The sequence below is a fragment of the Hibiscus syriacus genome, unplaced genomic scaffold (genome assembly GCF_006381635.1).
Source record: "Hibiscus syriacus cultivar Baekdansim isolate YM2019G1 unplaced genomic scaffold, ASM638163v2 tig00010533_pilon, whole genome shotgun sequence".
NCBI classification, from domain to species: Eukaryota; Viridiplantae; Streptophyta; class Magnoliopsida; order Malvales; family Malvaceae; genus Hibiscus; species Hibiscus syriacus.
In genome coordinates, this window is record NW_024062223.1 from 2,416,464 (window position 1) to 2,429,984 (window position 13,521).

At 33.6% G+C, this 13,521-nt stretch overlaps 2 protein-coding genes across 2 annotated transcripts; both read left to right on the plus strand.

The window, feature by feature from the left end:
- Window positions 1-991: 991 nt before the first annotated feature.
- Window positions 992-1,353, plus strand: LOC120204248 (calcium-binding protein KRP1-like). Its single transcript, XM_039204366.1, has one exon. It carries the CDS (start codon window positions 1,002-1,004, stop codon window positions 1,338-1,340), a length of 339 nt encoding a protein of 112 aa, XP_039060297.1. The 5' UTR covers window positions 992-1,001; the 3' UTR covers window positions 1,341-1,353.
- A 9,904-nt stretch (window positions 1,354-11,257) lies between these two features.
- On the plus strand, window positions 11,258-11,904 carry LOC120204061 (zinc finger protein CONSTANS-LIKE 1-like). The gene has a single exon (XM_039204152.1). It carries the CDS (start codon window positions 11,377-11,379, stop codon window positions 11,773-11,775), a length of 399 nt encoding a protein of 132 aa, XP_039060083.1. The 5' UTR covers window positions 11,258-11,376; the 3' UTR covers window positions 11,776-11,904.
- Window positions 11,905-13,521: the final 1,617 nt, after the last annotated feature.

Genomic DNA, 13,521 nt, shown 5'->3' on the forward strand with positions numbered 1-13,521 from the left:
ATAGAAATTTACCATTAAACCATAGTTTCTATTCTTTTGATTTTCTTTTCATTTCCCTGGTAAAAGATAATGTTATTTTTCCTATAGGCTCACAATTTAAATAATTATGTTTGTACGATATGTATATAGTTTATAGCTAAAAAATATAGAACATTTATTATATTATAATTATCATTAATCTAAAAAGATCAATATTAACATTTTAATCAGATACTTAATTGTATTAAAATATTTTTTAAACATAATTGTATTGAAATGTTTTAATGAGTACACTACTTTTTTTTATCATTAGACTCGCTGAATACGTTTAAGTTTTAACGGATTTAATTCTAAATATCGGAAATGGCTTGGAAATAGAGTGATAAATGAGGAAGTTGACAAAGAGGATGGCGTTAAATACGAAAACGCATTAATCCCAGGAGGGCCAGGACAGGGATCCTCGTATATGTACAAGTAAAAAAGGTTGATGATGGGATGTGTTTGAACCTTCGAGTGGGGCGGCAAATCACTAAGCTGACAATGATGGTGTGGTGTGGCCTGCTAATGTTGCCACTCTGTGTCTTCGCGTCTGGCCGGAGAAAAGACGATAAATCATTTATATAATTTTCAGTTACATAATGATTTTCTTTCATCCTAGCTATTCTTTTTAACATACAAATAGTTACATAATAGTAGTTGAAGAAAAATTGGCATCCAAAGGAAAGAAACGATCTCTAAAAAGAAGAAACACTACTTGATATGACCAATTTATGACATTCACATGCAACTTCGAGGAAGGACGACAAATTTCCCTACACAAAAAGCCACAACAATAATAAGCCGTCCAAGACAACCTTCTCGGACAACTTCGTATTTTTATCCCCACCTTTAATTTGTTCTCATTAACACTCTTTCCTCGAACATTTCTTCTCCTTTTTCACTTATTCTCTTTCCATCACCTATAAATGCCCTCCTTTTGTTCCAATCTTCTCACCATTGGGGGTTTGTTTCGCACGTGTTGAATGGAGTCCCGAAACACTGTTGTTTTCGAAGATTTTTCCCCCGCCATGGTCGAGAAGTTGGGTGCGGAAGGCTTCATGAAGGAGCTCTGCAACGGATTTCGATTGCTTGTTGACGGGGACAAAGGGGTGATCACGTTCGAGAGCTTGAAGAAGAAGTCGGCATTGCTGGGGTTGCAAAACATGAGCGATGAAGAGGCCATGTGTATGTTGAGAGAAGGAGATATGGATGGGGATGGCGCTTTGAATGAGATGGAATTTTGTACACTCATGCTTAGGTTGAGTCCTGAGTTGATGAACACTTCCATGAAATTGTTGGTTGAAGCTGTTGTCAATTTCTAGACCGTTTCATTGAAATAGTTCCTGCATCATTTTGTCCAATTATTGCATGCAATGAAATTTTAGGCTATTCATCCCTCTTCGGATCTGACTCAGGTCATCTTCATATGCTACCTTTGTAAGTGTAAACAAGCTCTCCTTCAAATTGATCAATGATCACCAGTATAGTTCAGCAAGACTCTACACCGGAAATCAATCCTTCTTCAAATGGATATAATATTAGAGGAAGCAAACGAACTAAAACTGATAGTTTAAATACTAAACAAATAATTTTCTTATATAATATATAACTTTTATTAATGATTTTCAATATGAAGAATTTGGTATATATTCTTAAAAATCAAATTTCTTAATAAATAAGAGTTTAATGTAGTTGTAGAAAGTGGATAATATCTAAAAATAACACTCATATATGATAGGGTGACGAGTATGGTAAAAATATAGCATCTACCAAGAACTTTTGGGGCCTAAGTAGTTCAATGTGAAAAAAAAAAGCAAGATCTAGACATCTCAAGATTCTCGGATGCATCATATATCCTAACATGTTTAAACAAATAAAAAAAGAAATTCGATAATAGATGAGAGAAAAGAATATGCATTAGTTATAAGGATTAAGTGCATTGTTGCCCCTAAACTTTACACTTTTTACCGAGTTGTCTCTTAAAATATTTTTTAGAGTGTTTTGTTCTGTTGAGAAACAAGAATTTCTGAAAATAGAAGAGAATATTATTGCTTGATTTCCAAAGCATGCATACACTGTTATATAGCTCACAACTAAAGTCTTACTACTAACAAACTCAAGCCTAACTGCTACTAACAACTCTGGTAACAATTACAACAAACTAACAACCAACCATAACAACATGCACACATAAGCTTACTTAACATTCTCCCCACTTTTTCCTTCTCCCCCGAGAAATGACTGGACATTGAGCTTCGCATGAAAAACTTTAAACTGAGTTGAAGAAAACGGCTTGGTCAACCCATCAGTTACTTGATGACTAGCAGGAACATAGTTAACTAACACCTGCTGAGCTGCAACTTTTTCACGTATAAAATGAACATTGAGCTCCACATGCTTTGTCTTAGCATGATAGACTGGATTTGCAGTTTTGGCCACTGCACTGCTATTGTCACACCACACCACTTGAGTCTTTGACTGCTTAATCTCTATATCCAAGAGAATAGCACTCACCTAAGTTGTTTCTGCAATAACATCACAACACTTCTATATTCTGCCTCTATGGTATCTTGAGGCATACTTCTGCTTTTTATAACTCCAAATAACCAAATTATCACCAAAAAGACACAATTACCTGAGATAGATCTTCGATCATCTGTATTTCCACCCCAATTAGCGTCAGCAAAGGCAATAACATGCAGACCTGCCACAGCTGGGACTATAACTAGACCATGATTAAGTGTGCCAACCAAGTATCATAAAATCCTTTTAACTGCAACAAGAAGACCTTGCCTTGGTGCATGCATGTATTGTGTTACCTTGTTAACGCTGAACGTAATATATGGATACGTATGACAGACATAGAGAAGTGCCCCAACAATACTTCGATATTCATAAGCATCAGGAAGCAGATTCCCCGCATCCTGTGTAAGCTTTGATGTTGCCAGCATGGATGTAGATGCAAACCCAACATTTTCCATCTTGGTCTTCATTAACAACTCCAAGATAAACTTTCATTGACTAAGAATTAATGCCTCACCACATCTCTTAACCTCGATGCCAAGGAAGAAACAAAGTTCTCCAAGATCTTTTAAAGCAAATTCATCGCCCAACAATTTTACGACCTCTTCAATTTGAGTATTTGAGTCTCCTGTTACCACAATATCATCCACATACACCAACATGTACATATACTGCCCTCTAACACAACGAACAAAGAAAGAAGTATCTGCCTTGGACTCCTTAAACCCTATTTGAACCAAACACTATTTTTACTTGACATGCCAACTCCTAGGCACCTGTCTCAAGCCATACAAAGCCTTTTTAAGTTTACATACCAGCTGAGTACCTTCAGGAGCTCTTTGTTCAAACCTAGGTGGCTGCTGCATGAACACATCTTCATGTAAATCTCCATGTAAAAACACATTGTTTACATCGATATGACATAACTGCCAACCCTTTATTATAGCTAAGGAAAAAACCACATTAAGCATAGCAAACTTCACCACGGGACTAAATATTTCATTGAAGTCATGACCTGGGACTAGTGAGTATCCTTTTGCCACCAACTAAGCCTTGTATCTACTGATAGAACCATTAGGATTCTTCTTCAACTTAAGTAACCACTTAATCCCAACCATAGTTCATCATTCAGGCAGTGGAACAAGTGGCCATGTATCATTTTTTTGTAAGGCTTCAAGTTCAACATATACAACATTCTTCCAATGAGAAGATTGAAGAGCTTCATACACGTTGACTGGTTCTATAGTATCATAAGAAACCGAATATACTTTAGACTTGAAGATACCACGCTTACTTCTTAAGCATCGGATGTCGATTTGTTCTAGTCTCCTCATCAACTCCTGCACCGGAAACTCCATCACCATACGTATTCAACACCTTAGTGCAGGGCTCCACATCATTACCGACATCAGCTGCATCATTAGAAGTAACCTCCAAAGTCGAGCTTGAAGACTCATACTCAGGTACTTTAGACACACTTTCATGTATCAATTCATCACTGACATTATTATTAACCAGCTCAACTGACACAGCAATATTGCCCAAATGACTACTGCCAACTTGCAACTTGCTAACATCAGTAACAATCTCAATGGAACCCGATTTCACCACCCCAGTCACTCTGCACAGCTTTGATGGCTACACTAAATTGAGTCAACACCATCTGCTGAAATAATTTAAACATTGTCACTGCTTGAGACCTATCTGTCAAGAAATATACCCACGAATACCGAGAATACGCATCAACAAAAGATAAATAATAACGATAATCGTTGAACATAACATGAGTTGGTCCCCAAATATCAGTAAAAATAAGCTGAAAATGTGTAGTATAAACATAATGTGAATCAGAAAATGGCAATTTATGACTTTTACCAATGCAACAAGCTTCACACATATTATTCATATCCTTAGAAATCTTTACATCAATCGTTTTACAAAAAACAGCCACAATGTTATACATGGCATGACCTAATCTTCGATGCCAATGATCGAACACATCTACAACAACAACTAAATTAGCAAAAGCATTTCTACAAAAGTCTGGAAGATGTTCTCCTGAGAAAATATACAAGCCTCTTTCAACATGTCCAAACAACAACATTTCCTTTATAGTAACATCACGAACACAATACCGTTGAGCATGAAATTCAAAGTACACACCATTTTCCCTAGAAATCTTGGACACCGAGAAAAGATTATGTGTTATTCTAGGCACGTGAAGCATATAATTTTGTAACAAAGACCTAGTTGGTTTCACTAAGGTAGCATCACCAATCATATCGACATGCAAAAAAACACCATCACCAACCATGAGCTTACCTGGACCACCATGCTCCACCCTATGGGTAATATTACCAGAATTTGGACTCACATGATGTGTAACGCCATAATCCACCACCCATTGATGAGGATCTATTTGCTGCAGACTGACTTTGAGAATTACTCAAGCAACACTCACAACCAGACTTGTCATATGAAACATTATTAGCATTGGTTGAGTCCCCTGCATAATAAGAACGACTAGAATTAGTAGAAACAACGTGAAAATCCTCATTATAATGATGTCAGCACCTGTCAACAAGATTATCAGGTTTCCCACACAGTTGACACTACACACGCGGTCAACCACGTCCATAAGCACCTCTTCCACCAGCCCTACCTCCAGAATATGATGAATGATGAGATCGCTCATTGTGTGAGTAATAATTAGATACACACTTAGTAGAATCTACACCACGGGCAATATAAGCACTAGCCAGCACCACCTCTTCTTAAGCAGTAAACCCGACCAACTGAGTTTTAGCATCTATAAGGATTGTACACACCTTATCTAAAGAAAAATATTATCCACTGGTAGTTATAACATTTATGAAAGGCTAATACTCGCGAGGCAACCTTTTCAATATACTCACAACCTGACCAATTGGGGGAATAACACTACCACAAGACATCAGGGCATCACAAATTTTTTTAACTCAAGAAAAATACACTAGCAAAATATCTTCTCCTTTCTTGAGAGACTGCAATTTACAAATGAAGGTTCATAATAGCAGTTGATGATCTGGAGGTAAAAAATTGTAGAATAGTATTCCAGACCGTAAAAGCAGTATCCGCTCCAACAAACTAAGAGAGCAAGTGCTAGCTAATAGTTGACAACAACCAAGATGCCAATGCACTATCCTAAGCGAAAAAAATCATCATAAGCCTCATTTGGAACCATTGTACCATCTACAACAGCAACTCACTCAGGCAGAGGCTTCATCGCACCAGTAAGTAATCGCTTAAGACGATGACTGCGAACTATGAGAAGCACTTGTTGTTTCCACAGTAAAAAATTCATCTCATCAAGTACAACATTAATCTTTTTGTTTGTAAACATTATGACTTTGCGCGAAAGAGACTCAACTTCACCAACAGTCAGAGGAGATGACATGATCAAAACATCGAGAATACACCAGCAGAAGAAAGATCACCAAGACTTTTGGCGATTGATACCATGTTGAGAAATAAGAATTTTCGAAAATAGAAGAAAATATTATTGCTTGATGTCTAAAGCATGCATACACTACTATATAGCTCACAACTAAAGCCTTATTGCTAACAAACTCAAGCCTTACTGCTAACAAACTCAAGCCTAATTGCTACTAACAAATATAGTAACAGTTACAATAAACTAACAGCCGACCATAACGACCTGCACACATAAGCTTACTTAACATGTTCCATGAAGTTTAAATGTTACTTCATTTGTTCCAATCAATTAACTCTGCTAAAAAATATGAGAGTAAATTACATCTTGAGTCATTTAACCATTCATGTAATTTTATTTTGGTCACTCATTATATTCTTTTTCAAAATCATCACTAAACTTAAACTTAAGTTTTTGAAAATTTAAGTTTCGTAGTTAGGTAACCAAAATGGAACCATGAAAATAGTTGATTGACTAAGTGTTTAATTTATCTTTATTGTTTTTAACGGAATTAATGGTTTGGAATAAACGAGGTAATAATTTAAACTTCAATGAACAAAACGTCTCGAAAAAATATTTTAAGGAACAACTCGTTATAAATGACATAATTTAGAGACAATGATACATTTAAACCTAGTTATAAAGAAAAAAATAAGGTATAAACCTTTCATTAAAAAATTATTATTTGAATAGATGTTCGAATTAAAAAAATGATTATTTGAATAGATGTTCGATTCGATGAAGTTAAAAACTTGAGATAAAGAAAAAAAGAAAAGAACGTTGAAAGATTTTTTTTCAATAGAGATAAATACGATGAGGATTTTACCAATCAAGATGAATATTATCCACAAATTCCTATTATAGCAGTTCCTACATCTACACTATCATCTAGTAGTAGTGGTGGCACCCCCTTTCAGAGAAATCCGCGGTTAATAGAAAATGTTTTTTTCGTATCTAGAGTGATTATAAGATAATTTTTTGTTCATAATTTTCTAGTCAATTAACAATTAACACGGACACACGTTATAGATTTAATTACTCAAATTAATTTTTAGAAAAAATAATACTCTTTTTTATTATTGAGGTCGAATACTTTTAATAAATTACATATTAATAGTTAATAAACTAAAAAAGAGTAAACTTAATACGAGTACCTATATAATATTTAAAGTTGCGAGAATCAAAATCTTGATAATTGGAACTAAAATTCACCAATTTACCAAGAAGCCATCGCCCCATTGATGTAAAATGTAGACAACTTTGTATAAAAAAAAATGTTATTCTCAAAAAGCAAGAGGGAATTCCCACATGATGCAATAGATTCTTAATATCTTAATGGGGTGGTATGAATCTGATGGCAAGTAAATTATGTACAGAATCTTGCTCCGATGGCCACATGAGCCATGCAATAGATGCTTTGAAAGCTTTACATCGCTCAATTTCACGCTCACAAAAAAATGTTTGCGAGCCAAGGAAAGTTAAACCCTGTCCACATTGCACGACCGACAACAACAAGGCTCCTAAAATATGATGCACACACACACACACACACAAGCAGGTCCACCACCACCACCATGTCCAGTATAAAAAGCCTGACAAGCTAATCTTCACGGCCTCCAACGCAACTAGAATCTTACTTTTTCACTCGAACAATCTCAACCACTAGTTTCTTTGGTGACCCACAAATTTCTTTTCCTCCGTCAGTTTGTCTCGATCAATTTAGTAACGGAATTAGATATACTTCTTAAGATAATAACATATATATATATATATATATATATATATATATATATATATACAAAATTTATTTAAAAGAGATGGATATGGGTTGAGTTGATCCGAATTTAAGATGATTTCATGTAATCTGAACCACGGTTTATCTTTTAAGATAAAATTTATATTTGTATTTGACTCGAAATAATTTATATAATTCATACATGTGTTTATAATTAAAACGTAATAAATTCGGATCTCATATCAAATATCAAAGTAGAGGTATACTCACTCTAAATAAGACGAAATCCGCGACTTCTATATTCTATGGTTAATTTGTTTTTTAATATTAGTCACTTTAATCTTTGAGTAAACAAACCATGTTTTCTTTGAGTAGACAAATATGTATCTAAGACAATAGGTGAAACCAACTCCGGTAACATCTATTCAATCCTCAATCATTTCTGGGTAATAATTCAAATTCCCATCAAAATGACGTATGCATTTAACATTGATATTGTATGGTTTCTAGTAGTGAGTATATTATGTTTTTCGGGTTTACATTATGTCAGTATCTTTGATTTATGAATTATGTTATGATTATGTGTGACTCAAGTCTTATTTATATATATATGTAGGGTTTGGAATATGATAGAAAATTATAGTTTTGAGTTCCTCTTCGAATGTTAATTCAGGATTTTTTAGAGGATAAGGTTATCTTATTTCATGTTTTGAGTTCTTCATCGAAGGTAAGTTCGAACTTCTCTTTGAAGGATTAGTCCCCATCATGTTTCCTATTTTGTGTTCTTCTTCAGAATTTAACTTGGATTCCTCTTTGAAGCGTTAGTCCTCATCATTTTCTTGTTTTAAGTCTCTCTTTACAAGTTCTAGGTTTGTCTTTTGAGGGTAAGATCCCTATCATGTGTGATTACAAGAAGACACGAGGCTATGTGAACTTCTTGTTACGATGTTTAGATGATAGTTAGGTCTATTGATTTGTCCGATTATTATATGTAAAGATGAAATTGGGATTAAATCTTGTGAGGGATAAAGTATACAAGTTCAAAATAGGATAGACTTACTAGTATTTAATCTAAAAAATTGGAGGAAACCAAGTCTAATTTTACGAAGTTCAAACTGATATAAACCTAAAATGTTATTAGATCAAAACTTTTGGAAGGGACAAGAGTCCTTTCCACTCTCCATATGCATATATCCCTGAATATGTAATTCGATATATCATGTTGATCGGAATATGATAAGTGCTTTATTTAGTTATTATTTTGCTTTTAAATTGCTCTGTAATCATTGGTTTTATTGGCTTATTTGTTCGTTTTGATTCATTTTCTGTGCAGTACCCTAGATTCTGGAAATTGCACTAAAATGATAGAATTATGCAGTTTTTTTATTTTTGGAATCAAAGCTGGATTAGTGGGCATGAAATGTCTGACGAGGCGATGACGTTAGCACCTTCTAGAAGGTCTAGTCAGCGCTTCTAGAAAAATGAATGGATCAGCCACACGTTTCTGCAATTCGGATTCGAATTAAACTCATGTTTTATGATATTATTTTAAATATTATATTTTATCTTATCTTATCTTTGTTTTAGGTATTTTAGTTTAAATAGTTTTAAGTATTTTAATTAGGATTTAGGATATTATTTTAAATATTTTATCTTATCTTTGTTTTAGGTATTTTAGTTTAAATAGTTTTAAGTATTTTAATTAGGATTTATTTTCTTTATTTTAGGATTATCGTTACCTTGTTTTTAAGATTTTGAAGGTTATAAATACCCTATCAGTGTAAGCCTAGAAACATATCTCTAAACAACTGAGAATTTACTATTTTTCTTCTCTCTAGTTTATAAAATTTTTTCTTTTATTTCCTTTCAAGTTGTCGAAATTTTTTATTTTATTTTAACGTTTTGTTTTCAAATATGCTAAGTTTGACTTTGGTCATGCTATGCTAATTTTCTTTTAAGCCGAAGACTCAATTCCAAACGTGAGAATTGTAACACACTTAAATCGCTTCAGATTTTTCTCTATGTTTTCTGGGCTTATTTTCAAATCAAAACAATTTTCAAAACCAAAATCCGGCGTTGGTCTGGATGTTGTTATGGTTAACATGAGAAGAAGGATCGGTTTATTGAAGTACATTCGACTTCATGTGAACACACTTACCAAAATTGTTTGCTAAGAGGAAACTGAGATCGGAATCAGTTATTGTTAAAACAACATAATATGAGTCGGTAACTTTTTGAACTTCAACGTACTAAGATCTACAAAATTGTTGTTGCTTAGATCAACTCACAAACCGAAATTTAAGAGTGCACTTGGATATTCGATATACAAAGCATAGTCACAAGGAATTGTCCTTGTAGACAAGTAGCCGACGTAAATCTTGAAGTAAAGATCTATTTCGATGATCCGAGGAATTTGAGACAAAGTTGAAGTTTGATGTTGTTCTTACCATAAGTCTTCTTTATCTCAATTTATTTTATTTATTTATTTATTTATTTATTTTTAATTTTTATCTCATTATACTTCTTTAAACCATATAAAAACTCCCCCTTCTTATCTTTATCATTATCTTATAATTATTATTTATTGTTTTATCTTTATCTTCCATTTAAAACAATTTATATTTTATTATTTTATTTTTATTTTTTTATCTTTATCTTTATCTGAAATTCTATCTCCATCTAAATCAAAAAGTCCACTAAATCAGAAACACCAGAGTCCCTATGAATCGACCTCGCTTCTCTATATTACTCTCACTTTTTACTTATTAAGAAGTCGGAATTATTTTGATAGCAAAACGACAGTTATCAGAATATTTATGTTTTTATGTTGATTCTTGTTTGCACTTAGAGGACACATTAAACTTTATAATTTATTCTTTTTTCTGATTTTCTTTTTTAGATTATCTAGATGTAGGATTAGTTCGATAACCGGAGATTTGATCTTGATTTTATATTATGCGGTGGTTAAAAATTGATTTACTTTCTTTAAACTCTAAAACCTTTAATAGTTTAATGGAGTATTGTTCTTCAAGCAATTGCGTCTTTAGAGTATGTATATATTATCAATGGCTAAGAAAAAAAATATGATTACTAGTTTGTTAGGCGAGTATGTACCAATTGCCATCGTAGTCGTTGTCCATAGATGACTAAAATCCCACCTAAGAAATCTCAGCACCAATCCGCCCCATACATTTATGTTTGTTGATTAGGTTGTTTAATTAAAATTCCTTGTTTTATTTCGTTGAAATGAGTAAAGGCTGCTGATTTTAAAGTCAATCCTTTTGGTCTTGCTAATATGTACTCTACTACCGTTGGCAAAATTTCAAACAAGCACAGCTATAGTTTACTGTATGTGATTGGGGTATTACTCCTAACCTAGAAAAAAGATGTAAGATTTATCAAAATGTTAACATTGAAAAAAAACAAGAAAAAGAAAAAAAGAAGAAGAAAAGGGCATTTATACATTTAATAAACATTTGGTACGTTGCCCTTGAGCATGTGTCAAACAGAATACATTGGCATAAAACACATTGTGCTGATGAACATGGGAAATCAATCTGGAAGGTAATTCTTAGGAGAAAAGAAAAGAAAATGAAAAAAGTGCGAGCTCTGCGATTCTTTAGCAAAGATGTACTGTGAATCAGATCAAGCCATCTTGTGCTGGGATTGTGATTCCAGAGTTCATGGTGCCAATTTTCTTGTTGCTAAACACCAAAGAACTCTTCTCTGTCACCTCTGTCAATCTCCAACGCCCTGGAATGGCTCCGGAACGAAGCTCGGCCCGACTGTTTCCGTTTGTGATAATTGCGTCGATCAGAATGATTCTAGAGAGGAGATTAACGACGAAGAAACACGCGATGATGACGAGGAGGAGGAGGAGGAAGATGATGGTAGTGAAGAAGACTATGATGGAGACGGCGGTGATGATGAAGAAAATCAAGTTGTTCCATTGTCATCTACGGCGCCACCGGTTTCCAGCTCCTCAACGAGTGAAGAATGTTCCGCCGGTTTCACAACGAGACGGTAGTAGATCCGATCCTCTTCTCGAGTAAGCTAATGTTTCTGTTTTGATCATCCAACACACATCATGAATTTTGTCAAAGATATCAGCTTCTCTAGATGCCTTTTATTTCATCCAAAACACCAGAAATAACAACACAACACTGTTTGATGTCTGCAAATGACAAAATCTTCTTCAAAAGCAGACATTTATGTTCCTTTTTTTTTTTCTTGTTCAATCATCAGCTAATTGGATTTCACCATTGTATAGCTGCAAATGTTGAAGGAGACCAGTAACATCTAATAAATTTTGTTTTTTTAATCCATTTTATCATGCAAATATGTAGAAAACAGCATCAACCTCAACCTAGGATCAGATATTAGCATAAATTTCAGAGGTAAATTGCATTATAATTATGACATTTTTAGTATTTTAAGAAGATAGCACCACATCTCCAATAACGACAACATTTTCATTATCCTTGTTTTTGTTCATTTTCCGACACATTTTGAGTGGAATCGTGACAGGCCAATTTCCCTTTAATTATTGGTATCTCTCACTCAATATTTTCGTGCCTCAGAATTTACTTAATTGTTTTATTATATAAAATGAGTGTGACAAGTGGAATTAACCCTTTACATGTGCAACTAGGATTGAATTATCTGACCAATAAAACCCAGAATTCCATTTACATTCATGTAATTAAGTTCACCTTCACCACAAGATTCACAGAGACAAAACCGTTGAAAATACCAAAGGTTGTTTTCAATGTTTTTTTTTTTTTTTGCACGCGCCACTAGTTTTGGGCACTTCTGTGCATAAGTTGTTTTCTTGTATTTATAAAATGCAAACAAAATCAATTGAATTTCTGCATAAAAAACACTATTAAACCATATGTTATCTTTGATCAATTTGATCTATTAATTAATAAACGAACTAATTAGATGATAGCATATGACATCAGTATTCTATCATTAGATGCTTATGTTGCAATTATTGATGGTTTTTTTCCGTTTTCTGATAGAACAAATAATACCAGATATGTTGTACGTTCTATTTGTAATAAATTATACAAAATAAAAGAGCGAAATCCGCTTGATACCCTTTTGAAAATAAAATAGGAACATTGAAACTATGTTGTTTTCACCAAAAATCACCCAAATATTATAATATTACCTAGCAGGCATCGTTTTCCTAAATTTTACAGATCTAACATCCTTTCTGACAAGACGTGTTATATGAAATGTGCATTTGCTTAGGTGGAACGAAGGCGTGTTCCTTGAAGCACGCCTTCCAAGAGAAATGTTCACATGGTAACATATGGGAAGACACATTTCAAAGGGAGCGCCTTCCAAGGTCCACATTAGATTCCCTAAAAGCATTTTAAAAAAATATGCTTTAAAAAATTAAAAAATAAAACTATAGAGACTAACATCGTAATTTAATATAGAGAAAATAACTTCAGTGACAGAAAATACCTTATAATATACGATTTTAACTAATTTTTTTTGGATTTGCGAAAATGACAAACAAATTCGCAACGCGAACTCCAATTTCGCAACACAGTTTCCAAATTCGCAACACGAATTTGTAATTCTCAACACATAAGTCAAATTCGCAAAGCACATTTATTTTCGCAACGCGAATTTTATTTTTGAATTCGAAACACAATATTAATTTCGCAACACAAATGTAATTAGCGTTGTGAATTTGGAGAATTGCGTTGCGAATTTGAAAACTGAGTTGTGAATAGTTGTGTTTACCTATATCGGT